The sequence below is a fragment of the Cyprinus carpio genome, chromosome B21 (assembly GCF_018340385.1).
Source record: "Cyprinus carpio isolate SPL01 chromosome B21, ASM1834038v1, whole genome shotgun sequence".
NCBI lineage: Eukaryota > Metazoa > Chordata > Actinopteri > Cypriniformes > Cyprinidae > Cyprinus > Cyprinus carpio.
In genome coordinates, this window is record NC_056617.1 from 4,768,280 (window position 1) to 4,789,506 (window position 21,227).

General features: G+C 36.4%; 1 protein-coding gene across 2 annotated transcripts in view; it reads left to right on the forward strand.

Moving 5' to 3' along the window:
- The first annotated feature begins 12,604 nt into the window (after positions 1-12,604).
- Positions 12,605-21,227, forward strand: part of LOC109104898 (noelin-like) — a 30,266-nt gene continuing 21,643 nt past the window's right edge. For both annotated transcript variants that reach the window (XM_042748451.1, XM_042748453.1), the window contains exon 1: positions 12,605-13,063. In XM_042748451.1, coding sequence (XP_042604385.1) covers positions 12,998-13,063 — 66 coding nt within the window. In that variant the 5' untranslated portion in view covers positions 12,605-12,997. The remainder of the gene's footprint in view (positions 13,064-21,227) is intronic.

Consider the following 21,227-nt stretch of genomic DNA (forward strand, 5'->3'; position numbering starts at 1 on the left):
GTAAATTATGACAAAATTCTCATTTCTGGATGGACTGTCCCTTTAATTACATTTTCTAACACTCACACAAACCTTTCTGCATTTTTAGATTTTCATTAACACGTTATTTAATGTTTATGAAGCTGTTTTCTTACAGGGACTTTGGCTGGTTTCCACAAGGTGAGTTATTTCAGGTTTCACTATCTTGTTTGGGAACATTTGGTCCCCAGAATGAATACAAAACCTGACCTACAGACACATACAGAGTGCAGCAGTGTTTCGTCCTCATATCACTTGGCTCTCTGTACCTGAGAATCCCTCCAGACACGTTCTGACATCTCAACATGGCGACTCATTCACACAGACCCTTTCCGGCCCAGACGCTGAACAATCTGGCAACCCGTCAGTGAGGCTCTGTGAGGGTGTAATTAAGAGACGAGTGAAGACGGATCCAAAGCCCCCTGAGCACAGAGAGTGTCTTTACTCTCTACCATCAAACACACACACACACCAACACACTAACACATGCTCCCCTTAAACCAAACCAGCGTAACGCCTGAGGGTGTTTACAATCTGTCCAAAAAGAAATAATTCAGCCAAAAATTTAAATAAAGACATGTCACGGCAGGTTTTTCATTAACGATGCTCATTCAAATCACAACAATGGCATTTAACAACATTATGTAACAGAAAGCTGCTTGGTTTGAAATTAAAGATTTGGTTATTTTTTTGTCATCCTGGTCTCCATCCACATTTATTAATATATAAAAGAGCAACGTTAACATTCTCTATCCATGACAAAAATGCGGACATTTACCATTTGAATTTGCAAGACTTCCACTCATTATTCTGCTTAATAATGCAAACTGGTGTTTCTTATCATAATATTTTAATGTATTGTCTTAATCATAAGCACACTGGATTGTAGCACTACTAGTTTTAAAGTTAACTACCTACACCTATAGTGGCTAATGAATCAGAAGTCTCGCACATGGAGAGAAAATGGCATAGCCTACTTCAGCAGAAGGTGGTGGATAACATCTTTTGTGTTGCACAGAGGAAAGTAAGTCTTACGGGTTTGGAATAACATGAAGGAGAGTGAAATTATGCCATAATTTTCATTTTTGGCTTAAGTATTCCATTAAGGTTTCCTCATCTTTTACATTCTAGTGTTTTATTTCTTCCTGATCTCATTCTCTCTCCATCACTGGGAAGCCATCAGTGACCTACATACACCCCGGGCATCAATACTGCATGTAAAAGAGTGTATCTCTCTCTCTCTCTCTCTCTCTCTCTCTCTCACACACACACACACACACACACACACACACAAAGAGTTATGTGGTTTTATATGGATCTAGCCCAGAGGAACAGTTTATTGCACTTTTAGCTCATGAGACTTAATTAAGTTTCATCAACTTTGACTCTTAAATTCCTTCAGGAGGAAAAATGGGCACATATATGTCCGCAGCTGTCATAAAATAAGAGTAAAGGGCTATAGAATAAATATGGAGCAGCTCAGATCACTTGGAGAATGTCAATATGCAATCAAATATGGAAATCAGGATAAACATCTGAGAATCAGGCTGCTCCTTTCGTCTCCAAAAGTCTCTTTACGCTCTCCATTTAATCTCTAATGCAGTCCAGGAGAGACGGTGGAGATATTAAAGCTCTCATTGGGATTTTTCTCTCCTGTAGAAGATTGAAGTGTGTTGTAGAAAAAACGAATCACCTCCTGCATTTTCATCTAGAAACTAATCACATACTCATCTTTCCCAGCTCCTCCCTTCCACTCGTTCTGTGTAAAAGAGATGCAATCACACTCAATTTTCAATCCATATTTGCTGGAGATCTCCCAATTAGTTTCTTTAATGACTATTGAACACCAACATCAAGTAAATTACTGGCGAGACATTTCTAACCCGTGACCGAGGGCAGTCCCAGCCTCTGTCCAACACAAATGAACAATCGTAAAGGTGTGCTGGAGTTCAGAGCCACCCAGAACAACCAGAACATTACAGCCTTCACTGCTTTAAACAAGTGAAGAAACTCTCCATAGAAGATCATTCATTTCATTCATATGAAATGAGGAAAATGTGAGTAACCTTTAGAAGACATGGCAAATTTAAAGCGGAGCTTACTGATGTTATATAGAGACTAATTAGCTGTGGTTCAATGTGAGACACTACAAATCAGTTCTTTACAGAAAAAAGAGCAATCATTGGTTTTTGGTCATGTTTTGAAAACATTTTGCACAATCATTTAAACCGAAGTTACATTTTGGAAAGTTACACAAATAGTGCAGACATGGGTTTGTTGATTTGCAGACAATCGACTCTGATTATGAGTGTGATTCGGCCGCAGATAAACACAGACGTGCTCATGCTCATCATGATGTTTGTTTGTGATTCACCAATAAAAATGAACTGTTGTTTCAAACTTTTTAATGACTGAACATTAAGAAAACATTAGCGAAAGAGTTGCGAAACTTACTCCCACACAATATCTAAGAATAACACTCGCCAAGCACCAAATGCAAGTAAAAACGGACTTTGGTGAGCAAATAAAATGGAGTTACTGGACAGATGAAAAATTCACCATCAGCAGTAAAGCAGCAAGCCAAGCGTTTTTCTTTGTTATTGCCGTAACCACAGAGCACCATGTGCTGACACATGTGTGGCGCCAAAACAGAAATATAAGCAAGTAAATTGGGATGAGACTGGATATTTTTGTGACTGAGAAACTCACTAGTGACTGCAGGAGACATGATGACCTGTTTGTTGCAAATATACAAGCTAAATAAAATTAAACAATATATTCCTAATATATTACACTGATTTATTGTAACACAACAAAATGTAAAAGTTTGGGGATGTTAAGATTTGAGTTTAAAATCTATTATGCTTACCAAGGCTGAATTTATTTGTTTGAGCCTTGTTTGAATATAAAGTAAAATGTAATTTATTCCTGTGATGCAAATCTGAATTTTCAGCATCATTACTTCAGTCTTCAGTGTCACATGATCCTTCAGAAATCATTCTAATATACTGATTTGCTGCTCAAGAACATTTCTTATTATTATCAATACTGAAAACAGTGCTTCTTATATTTTTTAGAAATTATATTACATTATAAATGTAAATTGAATGCATTAATAAATAATGCAAAGTAGGTTTCACATGTGGTTTCCATTTGGAAAGGCAGGAAGGGAAGAAAGATGGCAAAGAATGGAAATTGAAAAGATAATGAATATGGAATGGAGGAAACTCTGGTGGAAAGAGTAACGGTGAAAGATGGGGAGGAAAAATTTGGAGTAACACGGAGATGGGAACAGCTAAAAATAGAGCGAGAAAAAAGGAAGAGAGGGTGGTGAATGTAGGACAAAGATTGACAAGTGGAAATGAGAGAGAAAGAAGATTCCAAATTCCAGAATATAAATCCAGATTCAGATCTCATCCTAAACTCATAATTACATCGCTTTGGCATTTTCACCTGATGCAATAGGCTTGTAGTGTTGAGAAACTCAGATGCATCATTTCTCACCGATGTCTTGGCCTGCATCCGTCGAGTTTGACGAGAGAAAGTTGGGCAAAAAATAGATGTGGAACATTCTGGATCATTACGAATATGCATGAGGGCCACATGACATCAGGACGTGGGTGTCGGCATACAGCCGTCAGTGACTGGCCCTTTTTCATCCATAAATAACGGATCTCTCTGACTGCGTGTGTGTACGTCTGAGTGTATTCCCAGCGCTGTCAAGGTACACATTACAGGGATCCTGACAAGGTGAACGGCCTCATTAAGATCTCGTCAGATGTGTTAAACTCCCCCAAGCCTCTTCTAATCAGCAAGGTCGAGTGCACTACACTTAGACTGTGTAATGCCTGCTAATGATTGACAGCTCTGGAGGCCAATCATGAGCATGAACATCAACATGAAGTGTTGCAGCAGTATACGCTGTAATATTTATCATCTGCTAAATCATAAATACAACTAGATTCTGGTGGAAATGTGGGTGGTGATTGTCAGCACAAAAACTTGCTGCCACAGTGAGTGTTGTGGATGATTTCTGGTTGCGAGTCAAAAGAGTGGGCCTCAAACTTTCTGTGACATCCTGGGGAAAATCTTAAGAAAAGTCTTACGAGAAATTCTAGGATGTTCATAAAAGAGCAATACTTGAGAAATTTTCTGTAACATTTCTTATTTTACTTTAAGAATTTTTTAACAATGGTTTTTAAGAATTCTAATTCTAAATCTTAAGAAAAAGAAAAAAAATAATTTTGCACATAAAAAATTCATAACTTTTTCTTAGAAAATCTGAATCAAATGGCAGTTAAGAAATTATTTTTGTTCTTAAGAATGTTTCATGTATCTGGCAAACATCATCTTATTCTATGTTGGTGAATTGTTGGGAAATTCGTATGAATTTGCATGATTTGACAAATAAATAATAATAATTATTAAAGAGATTACTAAATGACAGAATTAATAAAATTAGGATTTAAAACAAGTTGGATGTCATTCTAACGTTAAAAAGTGTTTTTTTTTTTTTTTTACAATGATTTTTAAAAACATGCTTTTCAAGAATTCTAATTCCAATCTTAAGAAAAAGAAAAGAACATGATGGGATAGTTCATAATATGGGATAGTTCATAAAATGAAAATTCTGTCTTCATTCGTATTTATCAGTGTTTGAATGAGATCATATCAATTCACCATAACAGAAAACCATATCAATAAATCATCTGATTTAAGGTGTCATTCATGTCTGTAGCAGAAACGGTGCAGGATTAGATACAGTATGCATTAAAGTTTAGGATTGGGGGTTTGTTCAAATAACTAACCGTACATGAGCGATAGTAAAGGTGATGCTTGCGCTGGAAGTCAGGAGGAGCCTGTATGAAACGATTCAAATGATCAACACTCTCTGACAGGCTGTGAATCCGTAAAGCTCAGCATAAATCTTTTCTAAGTTCAAAGCAAACCAACTTTTAGTTGAGTTATTATCCACAACTCCGTGTTTCACTGGTTTTGACAAGAATATCAGGTCTCGTAAAGAAGCGTAAATGTCAGAGCGCTGCCTGTCTGACGAAGGACACTTAATCACACGGTAAGGCTGAGAATTGCACAAGAATGGATTGAGCCACCAAATCACACATCATCTCCACACCTGCCTTTCCTGTTGCATGATGGGTAGCAAAATATATGGATATATCCCCATCACTTTATCCCATATCTGATTCTATGATGTCCATTGCTGGGAAACTACTTTAAAACTGTAGTTTGCAAAGTTAAAGGCGAACAAGAGGATGTGACATGTGGTGTCCCATACTCGGAACTAATGGGCCTTATCCAAATGTTACAGGTTCGAGTCTCTGTACCGGAAGGGATTGTAGGTGGGGGGAGGGAAAGAACAATACAGAGACTCGAACCTGTGACCTTAGGTTATAAGTCCGACTCGCTAACCATTGGGCCCATTTACACTGAGTGGTACTTCTGAACAGATAGTTACAAGCAACTACAATACTAACAAAAACATTACAAAAGTGCTACAATACAAGAAACTGACAAAAAATTGCAGTGATTTATTATCTTTTAAAATATATGAGATGTCATTTATAATTTAAGAACAAAACAGAACTGAAAACAGTGATGAACAGCAGGGTTTAACATGGAAAAACACAAAGACATCTCTGTGCAGAATTAGCGAATCATTTCTTTTTGAACTGGTTAGTTAACATAATTGTCTAAACAAACCAATTCACAGTAACAAATATAAAACAACTTTCCAATACTACAAATGCCATGGAGAGGACATTTTAGGAGTATGCATTTAATTATTTATAGAAAAAAATAATAATTAAAAAAAATAAAAAACTATATATATATATATATTTTTTTTTTTTTTACTGATAAATAATTGTAAAAAAAATCTCTCTCTGTATAAATAATTATAATGAATAATTAGTTTTAATTTATTAATAATTAATTATTAAAGGTGTGCGCAAAAAAGGCATTTACTTTATTATTTACAAAATGACTAATTAGATTTAATATTATTGATTAGCATTAGTATTTTTGATTAATAATTAATAATAATTATTGAAAATAATTAAGAAAACTGTGTGCTATGAATGCCAGAGGAAATTTTAGAAGGAATTTAAATAATATAATATTAGTAACTCATATTTACAATTAGTTATTATCAGAATTAGTAACTAGAAAAATAATATTAATAATTAGCTTTAATAATTATTGATTAATAATAATTATTAACGCAGTGTGCTACAAATGCCAGTCATGTGACATTTAGATATAAAAAAATAATAATAAAAATAATCAGTATCAATTTAATTTGTTCATAATTGATAATTAGTGATTATTATTTTAGGAAAAGGCATTCGATTTTTTTTTTAAGAAAAATAATTATTATAATAATTGCTATTTAGCAGTGTGCTGATATTAGTAGTGAAATGATGTTTTAGAATGCATTTAATTATTCAAGATTAAATAATATAAAAAAAATAATTAATAATTAGATTTAATAATTAATTATAGTTTGTTGCTATACATTAAAAACATTGTTAAGTATTTGCTATTGGAAAAGCCATTATTAAAACTCATTCACAATCAAGCTACTGAAAATGTAAAGTTAGTAGCACTGCAGCTTTTATCTGGTTTTTCCTCAGTCCCAGTCAGCCTGGTCTGAACTCTGATGCTAGTATCTGAACAGCCTTCTGGATCTTATCAGGCATTGGTTTTGTTTGTTATACATACTTTGCCCTGTGTGTGGATGTTTGTATATTGATCTCCATATTGATCTGTTAATTGTGAGTGATAAGCTCTGGGATGAGTGAGTGAGTGAGAGTGTGTGTGTGTGTGTGTGTGTGTGTGTGTGTGTGTGTGTGTGTGTGTGTGTGTGTGTGTGTGTGTGTGTGTGTGTGTGTGTGTGTGTGTGTGTGTGTGTGTGTGTGTGTGTGTGTGTGTGTGTGTGTGTGTGTGTGTGTGTGTGAGTGTGAGTGAGATGAGTGCTGAGATTAGCTTTAATAGGCAGGACTGATCTTCTCTAAAAGGTCAGGACTCAAAACACAGAGCGCACTTGATGCAATTAATCACTTTTTTCGTTCTCTTTCACGAGCGAGGGAACATTTGTCCTCTTACACAATGATTCTTCTGTTCCTCATTCTGTCCAGTTCTTCCGAAACCGATTTTTTTTCCTGTTGCGGCTCGTTTAATATGCAGATGTTAACACTAACTAGGTCACCCCATCTCATGATGTCTGTCAAACCATAATTAGAGATATTTTTAAATCTGAGGAAGTAAATTAAGCCCCTGACAGACACCGCTGAATCCGTAATGGATCTCTATAGGGAAATGCTTCCCACTTGTACAAAAAAACATTTGATCTCTAGCACTGATGTAACCACATCAAAATGGAGAGGGACCAAATGTAATCATTTAAAGTGATAGATCACCCAAAAAATACAATTCTGTCATCATTTACTCATCCTCATATCATTCCAAACCTGTATGACTTTCATTCTTCTGTGGAACACACAGTAAAAAAAAGAGATGTGTTGAAATCTGGCCATGTTTTGTTCATCCAAAAAATGAGTCCAGTATTGTTTTGGACCCCACTGACTTTCACTGCATGGACAAAAACAGCTGAAGCATTCTTTAAACTATCCTCTTTGGTGTTCCACAGAAGAAGGAAGTCAGTACGGATTTGGAACATTTCTAAATGCATATCGGGTCTTGCATCATCCCTGATCTCTAGATGAACACCTCCGCCTTTCCCTCAATTCCTCAGACTCACAGACCCTCCCAAATGATATTATTTTGTATTTTAAACCAGTTTTATGCCCCAAAAAATAAATAAAAATAAAATAAAAAATCTTATTGATTTCTGAAGGATCATGTGACATTGAAGACTGGAGTAATGATGCTGAAAATTCACCTTTCATCACAGGAATAAATGATATTTTAAAATATATTAAGATAGAAAATGTTATTTTAAATTGAAATAATATTTTGTGCAAGGAAGCTCATAATAAACAACACTGACTGTCATGTCAACAGCAAAGTCTATGGTGGCAGCACTTGTGAACTATAATGCAGAGACATCCTATAAAAATCATGCACAATTAGACAGGCTTGCCTTTGAACACAGCAAACATCATGTAAGATCAAGATTTGGAAGCAGATTTTCACTCTTTTTGCCTCTGGTTAAAGCAGAAAATTAATGTTCAGACTTCTTTGAGAAGCAGCAGAGTGACACAGTTTGTGGGTGGCTATGTTTGTCTGTATCTGTGTGACCAATTCAGGATGGCATCAAAACGCCCAAGTTACATAATGTCTGGCAGCTACAGTCCAAGCAAATCACAGCGAGTCTGAATAAGAATGAGAGAGAGAAGCAGAAAGCCTATAAACAATATGTGAAACAGAGCATACAACACACATGCACACACACACACACAACTTAACGACGTTATATAAAGCATTCACTGCCACACATAGACACATAAACACATGTATGTGAGTGAAAATAGAGCACGCATTTGTGCCACCTTTATTTCATTTCATTAAAGTATCCTATATGCAGTTTCTCAGCTTGATCAATGCTCACAACACAGCGTGCAAAAACACACACGCATAAAGATATTTTACGAGCGCTAATGTTCATAAAACAGCCGGCTGAGATGAAACCAATTAGGTTGTGTTCCCATGAGAAACATTCCCAGTGAGGAGATCACCACATACACGCGGAGAGTCTTATAAATTTAAAAGCACCCAGACAAGCCCTGTTCCCTGTGTCTAGTTTTCTGCCAGGACAGAATAAACTGCAGCGACGCAGGACGATCTGAGGTTCTGTATACAGAGTTCATATTGACATTTCTGCAGGGAAAAATCAGTTTTGGTAAATCTTTCACAGAGAGAGATCATTACAGATTTTCTTTAGCATGGTGAGACATCAGGGGTGAACACAAATAAAATAGTGAAAGCATCCTGGTTAGCAGTTCCATTTATACAATAAAAGTGCTCCAAAGTCAGGCTTTCCAGCATTATAACTGCTCTAAATGTTAAATGGCGTGAATAAAACTGCACAAGGGCGTTTTAATGAATAAGGTAATGATGTCTAGTCAAACCCAACCCTTCTGTGACATGAGGTTGCATTCACACTCCATGAATTGCTGATGAATTTCAGCTGGCCTTTAAAAGCAGAAATCAGATCCCTGTGCACCTCCGTGCAAATATAAAAGTGATTAAAGGAATAGTTCATCCAAAAACGAAAATTTGCTGAACATTTACTCACCCTCAGGCCATCCAAGATGTACATGTAGTTTGTGTCTTCATCAGAACAGATTTGGAGAAATTGATCAGTACATCACTTGCTCCCGAATGGATCCTCTGCAGTGAACGGGTGCCGTCAGAATGAGAGTCCAAACAGCTGATAAAAACATCACAATAATCCACAAGTAATCCACACCACTCCAGTCCATCAATTAACATCTCGTGAAAAGACGTGAAAAGCTGTGTGTGTGTTGGTAAGAAAGAAATACAAGTCCTCTATCCATAATATTGCTTTCCCAAGAGAAAATGTCATCTTGTCTCAATCAGGAGAGAAATATGCACAGGTTAAGCACCGTTTACATGCAAAAACAGTCTAAAGCAGTTCTAAACAAACATGTTGGTGGATTTTGATGTGAGAGGAACAGGGGATGGACTTTTTCACTGGAGGAAACATTCTAATTCATTATGGCCAGAAGTGACAGCTTGAAAACATGTAGCTTTTTATTTGACAAGACATTAACTGATGGACTGGAGTGGTGTGGATTATTGTGATGTTTTTATCAGCTGTTTGGACTCTCATTCGGATGGTACCCATTCACTGCAGAGGATCTATTGGTGGACAAATGATGTATTGCTAAATTTCTCCAAATCTGATGAAGAAAAAAAACTCATTTAGATTTTGGATATCCTGAGGGTGAGGACATTTTCAGCAAATCGTTTTTAGGTGAACCAATTCTTTAAACCTTCACACTGAATCACTGATAATTCATGTGAAAGGTCTATAAACCACATTGGATATATTTTACCAGAGTTTCGAATGCAATATACAGACAGTGATTTTCTTGGCTCCTAGTCTCAGCCTGGAAAGGCTCATCCGACGCAAGGTCAGTGGGTTCTTATCAGTCCACTAAGAAGAAAAATCTTTTAAAAAGATAATAGAGGGATATTATAAAACATTTCTGTGGACAAACTAATCATCATATTGATGTTCAGCATAAAATCTTTAAAAGAGCCACTTTGTAGCATGCAAACTAGAGATCCATGAACAGAATTATATTTTTTTTTCTGTAAAATAATAATCAGTACTTATTACTATATTATATATATATATATATATATATATATATATATATATATATATATATATATATATATATATATATATATATATATGCATGTGATAGGGATAAATGGATTTGATATATTTAATAAGGGTATCCGCTCTCATAATACCCCATAACACAGTAAGAGCTCTGCTACAACATATTGCTTTCCTGTTCCTGATCTAGAGATGGGCTCAGATCTGCTACACACTATCTTATCCTAAACACAGCAGACATAATGAGAAACTCATAACAGAGACACTTTTAAGATATATCCCCCTTATATCGCTGTATGGCTTCAGAAACTTCTGATGGCTAAATTGCATTATAATATGACTTCAAGATACACCACAGGAGATCATACAGTAGCACCAAGTCTTCTACAGTTAACAAGACCAATATTTCTCATGTGACGTTCAATGTAGCCATCTGAGTTCTCACCTTAAAGTTATGGATACATTGTGTATCTATGAAATGTTAATTTTCTCATTGCACAACCAATATCAATAGACCAGCAAGCTGGTGTGTTGCTCAGCAACAGAACCTGTTATAAATGTATTAATTAATTGAATAAATATGCTGCCAAATGTTTGAATGGTGATGTCACCCAACATTTTGGCAAACCGTCTCAGACAAACAAAGCGGATATCCAGGCTTGTCTAATTGAAAACATTTTGTATTACAAAGTAGGAATTAAAACTTTCTTTGCAAACAGAGCCAATAATTTTGTAATGCAGCTAGAGAAAGCATCCACTGAAGATTAAAGGCAAAAGCAAAATTGCATATAGAGAATAAGCTGCACTACATAAATTTACATGTGAATGTGTTTTGTCATGCCATAAACACATCAATACATGTTTTACCTTCTGCAAATCTTTGTTGGTCACAAAGATGTGAGTTTATTTAATAAGACAGAGATGTTAGAAAAGCACCTGCTATGATTTTATTAATAAGCATTGACACAAATTTCTAAACCAAACTGAATCATTAATGATCCTACTGAATCGTAAAATGTAGCCTTCTCATAATTATATTAAACCCTGTGCTGCTGATATGAATCATGCTAATATTTAATCGTATTTTTAGACACCTTACTATATTATCTACATGGTTGTTAGTCTGTATGTCTTATACAGGCTGAGCACATTACTTGTCGTTTCTGCAGTGAAACAAAGGCGTATATATTAGCCATAATAGCTTCCACACACCAATCAATAATGCACAGGACTGGAATAATGCTGCTATTGATAATATAAATCTTGCAAACTGACCACAAACTTTCTACACAACACACAGAGTGGCCCCCAAAAATATTTGGATACTTAAAATGTCTAAATGTTATCGCAAAGATGATAAAACATCAATTCAAGTGGCATCTTGACAAATGCCACAGCATTTTTTCAGGAATTACTTTAATTTTCTTTGTTTTTGCTCAATGACTTGTAACTTTAGTTTTTACAGGAATAGTATCTTAGACCCTAAACTTCTTTGTGTTAAAAGTTTTGCTTGAAAAGTGTTGTGTGCTCACTTTCTTCAAGACAAATGCCCCTTAGTGTTATATTTTGTAACCTAATGCAATTAAGTCAATACATAATTTACAGTAAGTGTGGCTTAAGCAAAATTGTAGAGGTCATTATACAGTACTTATGCCATGCTCACCTAGGCTACATTTATTTAATCAAAAATAAAGTAAAACTGAATATTGTGAAATGTTTTTACAATTTAAAAACAACAAAAAACATCATAAAACTCCCAAGTCTTTTTTGGGCAAAATTATCAAAAAAAAAATTTATGTCAAAAATCATTAAGATACTTAGTAAAGATCATGTTCCATGGAGATTTTTTTTTCTCAATATTTTGATTTGTTTTGATTTTTTTCAATCTTGGATTCCAGATTTTAAAATAGTTGTATCTCAGTCAAATATTGTCCTATCCTAACACACTTATTTATTCAGCTTTCAGATGATGCATGATGCAAAATGACCCTCATGGTTTTGTGGTCAAGGGTCACATTTTTGTGGAAACCGTGATACGAGAATTATCAGATTTTCTTTAGAAAATATACCATCTGATTTCGTTTGAAATACGTTGTATCCTTCGTTTTAAACGCCGTTTGCAGATAAAATGTCCTTACAAGTGTAATAAGACTGTTTTGACGCAGCGCAATGTTCGACCAATTAGCTCAGTCCCGCTCTTCCTCCTCTCGCTCATCCCCGTTGAATTTCCCACGCGCGCCATATGTCACATCCGGTTTCAGCACCTAGGACAGCTCTCGCTTGCGCTCCCCAGTCTCTCCGCCTCACACAACCAGATACACACAAAGTTTGGGGGCTAACCAGACCTCCCTGCGTGACGCTAGATCTCCGGAGCCGCTCATCTAACGGGAACGGGAGTCGCAGGGAGGCAGAAAGCCGACGCTCCGCGCGCGAGATGCCCAGAGACGGCTGCACGAGACCGAGTGCTGTTTCTCTGTCATTCCGTTGCTGAGAAGAGAGAGAGAAAGAGAGACAGCGAGAGACCGGGGACAGAGGAGCGAGGAAAGAGCAACGAAGAGCGGGTCTTAACGAGGCACCGGACCGGATCTGCATGCGAGAGCGAGACCGAGCGAGCGGAGGCGCGAGATGCAGCGCGTGAACAAGCTCTTGAGTCTCATCGTGCTGGTGCTGATGGGCACGGAACTCACGCAAGTAGGTCTATCGCCATCTTTACCTCCCACTCTGTCTCTCTCTCTCTCTCTCTCTCTCTCTCTCTCTCTCTCACACACACACACACACACACACACACACACACACACATCTAACACAGATCCGACTGCGGTGAATTAGCCGAGTTAATGGGCAGAAGAGATTAACGAATGGGATTACAAGCCCAGAGATATGAAGAGTCCACGCTTATACTCAGAGACAGCTCACCTCAAACAGGAGAAACAATCAACGCGCGACCAAGTTGCACGAAAAGCGCGTTATTTACATATTTACACCTCATGCATTAAAGCAAACATTTATGTTACTGTGTATTTAAACCTCATGTACTGTTTAGTCTGACTTTGCATTCTTTGTGTGGGGTCCCAAGGACTCCAATTCTGTAAGCATAAAAATAAAAATACCCTAGTGAAAATATGCTTTGGTAACACTTTATTTTAAGGTGTCCTTGTTACATGTACTTGCTATTATAATAACAACAAATATGCATAATTACATGCAAGTAACCCTAAGCCAAAACCTAATCCTAGCCATATAATAAGTACATTTAGATAATTAATATTACTCAGTACTTAAATGTGTAATTACACTGTAACAAGAACAGCTTAAAATAAAGTGTAACCTAAGCTTTTATGTGTTTTTCTAATGGAATCAACCCCCATCCAGCAGATATTATCCTAAAGACAACATACACTTTTCAGAAATGTGACCAAATGCATTCCGTTTGGGGTCATTTTGAGCATTGAAAATACACATTTGCAGAAAAACACTAAACAAATCTATCAGAAGTGTATTTTATGTTGCATTTCATTGCACGTATTCATGTTTCTGATACCTAAATTATGTTTGAAGTGTGTTATAGCAAGCTCACATATATAATAACTAGCACAAGTCGATGAGTATCAAGCTGATATAAGTACGTTTTTGAGCTATTGAAGGCCTTGGGAGACCCCAAACATAACTTGAGAAGTGCTAACTAATATTAATGCACTTCACATTTTGTAGAGCTGTAATTGCACATTGTTATTATAAGCAGCATGAAAGAGAGTAGCAATAATTCGAAAAAGTGCACATTAGGGCCTAATTATGATTATTTCGCAAAAAGAGAGGGAAAGAAAATAGAAATTACTCATATCGGGGCTGACAAGTCACCACCTGTCATAATGTTTTATTATATACCTTGGGACATACACCATACTTAATTATGCATGAATGAAGATATGTTGTAGGTGTATAGTGTTTAATGGGTTAAACTGTACCTCTATCTTTATTTTAATTGTTCAGCCAATGCAAAACTGAAATGAGACACACACACACACACACACACACACACACACACACACACAAAAAAAAAAAAAACTCAGGGGCTGTGATAATTAAACATGCCAAAACAATAAAACCTGTAAGTGTCCCTTACTTTCATTCACCCAAAGGTGTACATCCCCGGTGAAATGGACACTAATATGGTAAAGTGTTACAAAAAGAAACTAGAGCTTTGCACTAGAGAATTGAAGGGCATTTGGCCGCTCTTACTAACATTACCCAGTACACAGTGTTCTTGGCTCCTACATATGCAAACAGGGCTCTTCACGCTTCAGTTATTACTTTAACCAGCATCTCACTGTAGCATGTATTTTCATATTGATCAGAAAGGATGAGCATGTGACCCGTACAGCCTGTGTAAATGTTGCATTAGGCTCGCAGCGGGGCAGCGTGCTTACTCGGCATGTGCGCGCAAGTAAATCTCAAACTGACTCTGCCAAACCCATCAATTACCGCTGCGTGGCTCTGTTCATCTTCTCATCTCGGAGATTTACGGCCCATTGAATTGTTGACAATTTGGCATTTTCCTCAGCTTTAGCCAGGTTTGAGAAGAAGACCTCGCAACATATACACAAACACATCAAATGTATTCAAGTATTAGAAGAAAGACGTCATATACAATCATTTCATATCCAAAATCATAACTGTCCCATAAATACACAAGGACAAAAACAGCAAAACAACATTCTGGGATTTGGTTACTGTCAGTGTTAAATTAAACACATGAAGTACCTTAGGAGCACAGGTGTGAGCAAATGCATGTCGGGACAAAGTCATGCTCATCTCTCACAAATGCAGTGATCTACTTTCAAACTCAGGAAATTGTCATTGCTTGATAATTGTGCTATGGAAATTGAGTTGGCTTTCAATTTGTGTGTTTAGGAGCAGCTGAAATCTGAGTCACAGGGCCTATTTTCTGTTCTGAGCATGGCCTACATGCTTTATTACTGGATTCAACACTCTTAAAAATAAAGGTTATGTTTAGAAACCTAAGAGTTTTATGGATTAATGTCAAAGGAGAGTCTTCTTGAGTTCCTCAAAGAGCTTTTAATCCTCTAGCTCTTTAGAAAATCAGTTGTGTAGTGGTGCTTTAATGGATCATGAACCAAAGCACTCATCTTGAATATGTATGATGTGACTTCAATATCTCCCAAAGAACACTCTTAAAAATAAAGGTTCTTTATTGGCATCTATGGTTCCTTGAAGAACCTTCATGGATCAATTCTAAGAAAATATTTCTGACAACAGAACTGTTCACTGAAATATCCTTTGGGGAATCAAAATGGTTATTCTTAAAAATAAAGGTTCTTTATTGGCACTGATGGTTCCATGAAGAACCTTTTACTTCCATGGAACCTTTCCATTGCAAAAAAAAAAAAGTTTCATTAAAATGTCCTTCACACCAAGAAAAAAAGGTTATTTTAAGAACTGATTACTGAAAGGTTCTTTGGGGAACCAAAAAATCGTTCTTCTGTGGCATCACAACAAAAAGAAAACCCTTTTGGTATATTGTTTTTAGAGTGAAAGATAAAAACTCAAGAAAACTACACATAAAAATAAAGGTACTTTATTGGCATCGATGGTTCCATGAAGAACCTTAAACATCCATGGAACCTTTACATTCCACAAAGGGTTCATAACAGTGGAAAAATGTTCTCTAGAATTTTTAAAACGCTCCTCACACTAAGAAAAAAAAAATGGTTCTTTTAAGAACTGATCACTGAAAAGTTCTTTGGGGAACCAAAAATGGTTCTTCTATGGTATCACTGCAAAAACACGCTTTTGGAATCTTTATTTTTAAGAGTGTATCAATTGTTTTTTTTTATCAAGTTAAGAAGAAAAAACTATTAAAAACCTTTATTTTAAAGAGTGTACAGACCACATCCTAACACCACCTTCAAAAAACAACACTCATTACTCTAAACGCCAACAAATAAATGGTTCCTAAAACACTACTTACTGAACACCACCCACAAACATCTCCTAAAACATCTCCTAAAATGTAAAAACTCATCACAGAACACCCCTAAACACACACAAAGTACTGCTTAAAACTGCTTACGGCAGCTGAACCAAAACTCAAAAGCTCAGGAAGTACACCTACTAAACACAACCCACAAAACATCTCCTTAATGGAAACACCACTCACTGAATGCCACTAAGAAAAAAAGCCCATAACACCACCCACAGAACAGCTGATGGATCACATACTACAGATTTGCTAAACACCTCCATCATTTCACCCACTCATTATCGACTAGTTTCCAAACTGAAACGGTTTGACAGAATGAGGTCTAAACTGATCTCATTTGAAAATCAGTAATATTATTTAGGTCAGAATGCAAGTTTGAACAAAATATTTCCCCTGTCCAAGTTATGCGCCAACCATCGATTGGATTCAAATTGATCCATACAGCAGTTTTTCTAGAGGGCTTAATAGAACTAAAACTACTGAATTAAAGCATTGAGTTGGTCAGATTACACAAGATGACCCCTCACTGTGTGATCATGCAAAGCACCACTGATTTGAGTTCGTTTGACAGGAACTTTCAGACATATGCAGGATAGAGATGAGCATCAGATCTTCCTAGCCAGGAGCACCATGCACCACTTAAAGTCCTAGGAGACATAAGACCAAAGAATTGTCCTCGTTTCTAATAAATGAGCAGCTCTTTATTTGTATGTTAGATATGTCCCGCACAAATGTCCTGTTTTCAATTAAAAAAAAATCTAAACTTGACAGCCAGGGATCATCATGAATTTTTCTGTATTGGAAATGGTCTTGTGACATGAAGCCATAATGACAGAATGTACTTTTCAGAATGACAAAAGTAAATGATGTGCAACATTCTTTTTTAAACTTGTAGTAATATTTATATTGTATATTTTATTTGCATTATATATAGATATATACACACTGTATATACTGTAAAATTTTAATAATTAAAAAAAGTAAAAAAAATTTTTTTGAAATAGTTTAATTGGAATTCATTTAAAAGAATCTTAAAATAAATTATATATACATTATATAAAGCTGTATAACACATAAAACAGCTAATAATTCTGACAAGGCAAGTGCATGTTTAGCTTCAGTTGGCATGATGCTTCTGTTCCCAGCAGTGCTTATGCTGTCTTTTCAATTTGTGTTAATGTCCTAATCGTATTTCAGTATGTAGCCCAATTCCAAATGTAGAATCCATTCAAACTTCCATTAACAAGAGAGAGAGAGAGAGAGAGAGAGAGAGAGAGAGAGAGAGGATAATGTCTCCTCCGCCAGCTATAGAATGAATGAGATTAGTTCTTGATTACCATGGTACAGATACACATCTTCTATGGTCTTATCACCTTCATGGAGATAAAGGTCATCACTACGCTCTCACAGAAGAGAATTATCTAGCCTGTGGATGAAAAGAATTATCATATTAGTAATGGCTCTGCCTTTAATCGATTGTGTCTGGTTTTGAGTATGAAAGGGAGATAAAAGGAAAGCGTGTGCGTGCGTTTAAAAGGAAACACAAGCTGTTGTTTATATGATGGCATTTCACCAGCAGTGACACCCATTGTTTCTCTCTAACAACCCATAAATCACATGCACATGTTTTTTTTTTAATCACCAATCGATAGCAAGACAGATCTATCATCAGCATGCACTCAATCTTTATACTTGTGTTGTCCATTATATACTTTTTTAGCATCTGAACTGTGAAAGGGCAAAGTGTGTGTGTTTACTGTTTTGTAAAGAAAGAGACAGACAGCAGGAGGATACAGAGAAACATTGACTGTCCCTTCTGTGTTAAGGACAGTGAATGATTCGAAAAGGTGTGTTGTTACTTTTTAACAATCAGAAATATGATAACCAGTGACCAGGATATTATAGATACTGTACTATAGGTAAGGCAGTTTTAATCTTGGCCACTGAGAAACTACCTTAGACCACCCAGAAACCTTAGCGAGTTAGAAAATATTAGCAACCATGCATAAAAAAATAAATATTAGCAAGCATCAATACATCTAATACATCAGTAAACACCCTAAACAACAAAGCAGCCAAAAGGCAATATACTAACAACCATTCAGAACACCCAAGAAACTGCATAGCAAAACATTAACAATAACTAAAGTACACTTAGCAACCAAATTGTAACAAATTACACTCTTAACAACCAATCAGACCACCCTAGCAACACTATCATTCACTAAGTATACGTTAGGAGCATAGCAACACGCCAGGAACCACCCAAAACACCCTGGTAATCACAACACACAAACTACTATTCAAAACACCCTAGCAATTCCAAAGCAACACACAATCACTAATTTTTTTTTAGCAGCATAGCAATGCCCTGGCAACCAAATACCAAAATACAAACAACTATTCAAAACACTAGAGCAACACAAACATCACAAAGTATGCTTTAGAATCATATCAACAGCACTGGCAACCACTTAGAACATCTTAGGAACTGTACAGCAACCTACTAAGTACAAATGTACACTTAAATAGCATAGCAACTCCCTGGCAAACAAACTGCAACACACAAACTACTATTCAAACCACCCTAGCAGCTGCAACAACATAAAATCACCAAACATACTTTGGTAGCATAGCAACGCCCTGCCAACCACCCAGAACACCCTAGCTACCAAATAACAACAACCAACAAAACACCCTAACATCACTAAGTACACATTAGAATCATAGCAATGGCCCTGGCAAATACAAAGAATACCCTAGCAACTGCATAGCAACCGACTTAGTACTAAAGTACACTTTAATAGCATTGCAATGCCCTGGCAACCACCCAATACACCCTAGCAATCCAACTGCAACACACAAACAACTTATCAAAACACCCTAGCAACTGCAAAGCAACATAAAATCACTAAACACACTTTAGTAGCACAGCAACACCCTGGCAACCCCTCAGAACACCCTAGCAACCAAATCCCAACAAACGGACAACCCTAGCAACACATTAACAATCACTAAGTACATTTTAGAATCATAGCAATGGCCCTGCCAAGTGCTCAGAACACACTAACAATTGTATAGCAATTGACGTATTACTTAAGCGCACTTTAGTAGCATAGCAATGCCCTGGCAACCACCCAGAACACCCTAGCAACCAAATACTAACAACCAACAAAGCACCCTAACATCACTAAGTATGTTTTAGAATCATAGCAATGGCACTGGCAAATACTCAGAACACCCTAGCAACTGCATAGCAAATGGCTTGGTAGTAAAGTACACTTTAGTACCATTATACCACCCTGGCAACCACCCAAAACACCCATGAAACTTGCCTGTGAAATTTGAACAGCCAAGCACCACTCATTTTCTTCAAGGAAATGTAAAAATCTACCATCTGTTCACACACACAAACACACATCACTCTCCTTCCCTTTACCAAGATATAAAACAACATTTTCCTAAATCGCAAAATAAATCGCTATGTTTTGAAGCAGTCGTATTTCAGCTGCTGATGGATATTCTGCAAACTACCACTGAAAACAGCAGGAAGAACAGACTGCTTGGAGAGGCAGAGGAGGAGGCGCAGGGGTAGGGGAGAGTAAGTGTTCAGACAACAGGGCTCCGTTCCAAACACCTCTGCAGTACCACGGGCACCACGAGGCAGACCATTTGAAGTTCTGCAGAAGAAAACTTTTAAAAACATGGACTTTACTTCTTCCTCCTCTTCCTCTCCACACTGCAGAACCATTGGGGAGGTCTTCAGCACAGACCGATTGATAAATCACTCATATCGCATTGGACTGTTTTTTTACACTCAGCCTCAAGCTGAAGGCTTTACAGTAGACCATTACAGATGAGTTACTGCTGCCACAGTCTCCTTCTGTCCAGCAGCTCAGATGGTTTCTGCTGGTACATTCTGAACCAATCGTCATCCAGCACTCCTGATCTCCAGGATATTATCGTTTTGCTGGGGGCTGCAGAAATCGCATAGCCTATACACATGAATTATTAAAAGATGATAAAAATCAGAAAGAACAGTGTTAAAGGGAATCCCAGCTCAAGATTACAGTTTGCTGCTCTCACGTTGATGAAAGTAAAATTGATCGCTGTTGCCTTAGAGAACGCAGTTATAAAACATTCATATCAGACGTTTACTGCATAACTTGTTTTAGAATTAATAGCAATATGCACCTGACCAAACAGATCAGCACTTATGTAAAACTAAAGCTGTTCACCCACAAATATAAAAAAAATTATATACTCACCCTCATGTCGTTTGTTGGACACAAAAGCAGAAACTGAATGTCAACGGATGCTGTCAAGCTTCAAAAATGACAAAAAAAAACCAAAACAAAAAAAATTTAAATTAACATGAGGGTGAGACCCAGAAAACAAAAAATTGTGAGTTTATATGTAGCAATTTTGACTCCATAACATACAACTGCGAGTTATAAACTCACAATTGTAAGAATAAAAATGTTTTTTTTTTCTCAGTATTGGACTTTATTACTCACAATTGCAAGTTTACATTTCACAACTCTGACTTTTTTTTTTTCTCAAAATTGCATGATATAAACATGCAATTCTTACTTTTTTTCTCAGAATTCTGAGATATAAACTCGCAATTGTGAGTTATAAAGTCGCAAAGTTATAAAGTTATAAAGTTATAAAGTTATGTGAGTTATAAAGTTGCAAATGCATGTTATAATGTCATAACTTTTTCTCAGAATTGCTTGATATAAACTTTTATAATGATATAAACAAAATTATGAGATTGAACTCACAATTGGAATTAGAATTGCAGGAAATAAACTTGCAATTGCAAGTTATAAATTCAGAATTGCCGGATAT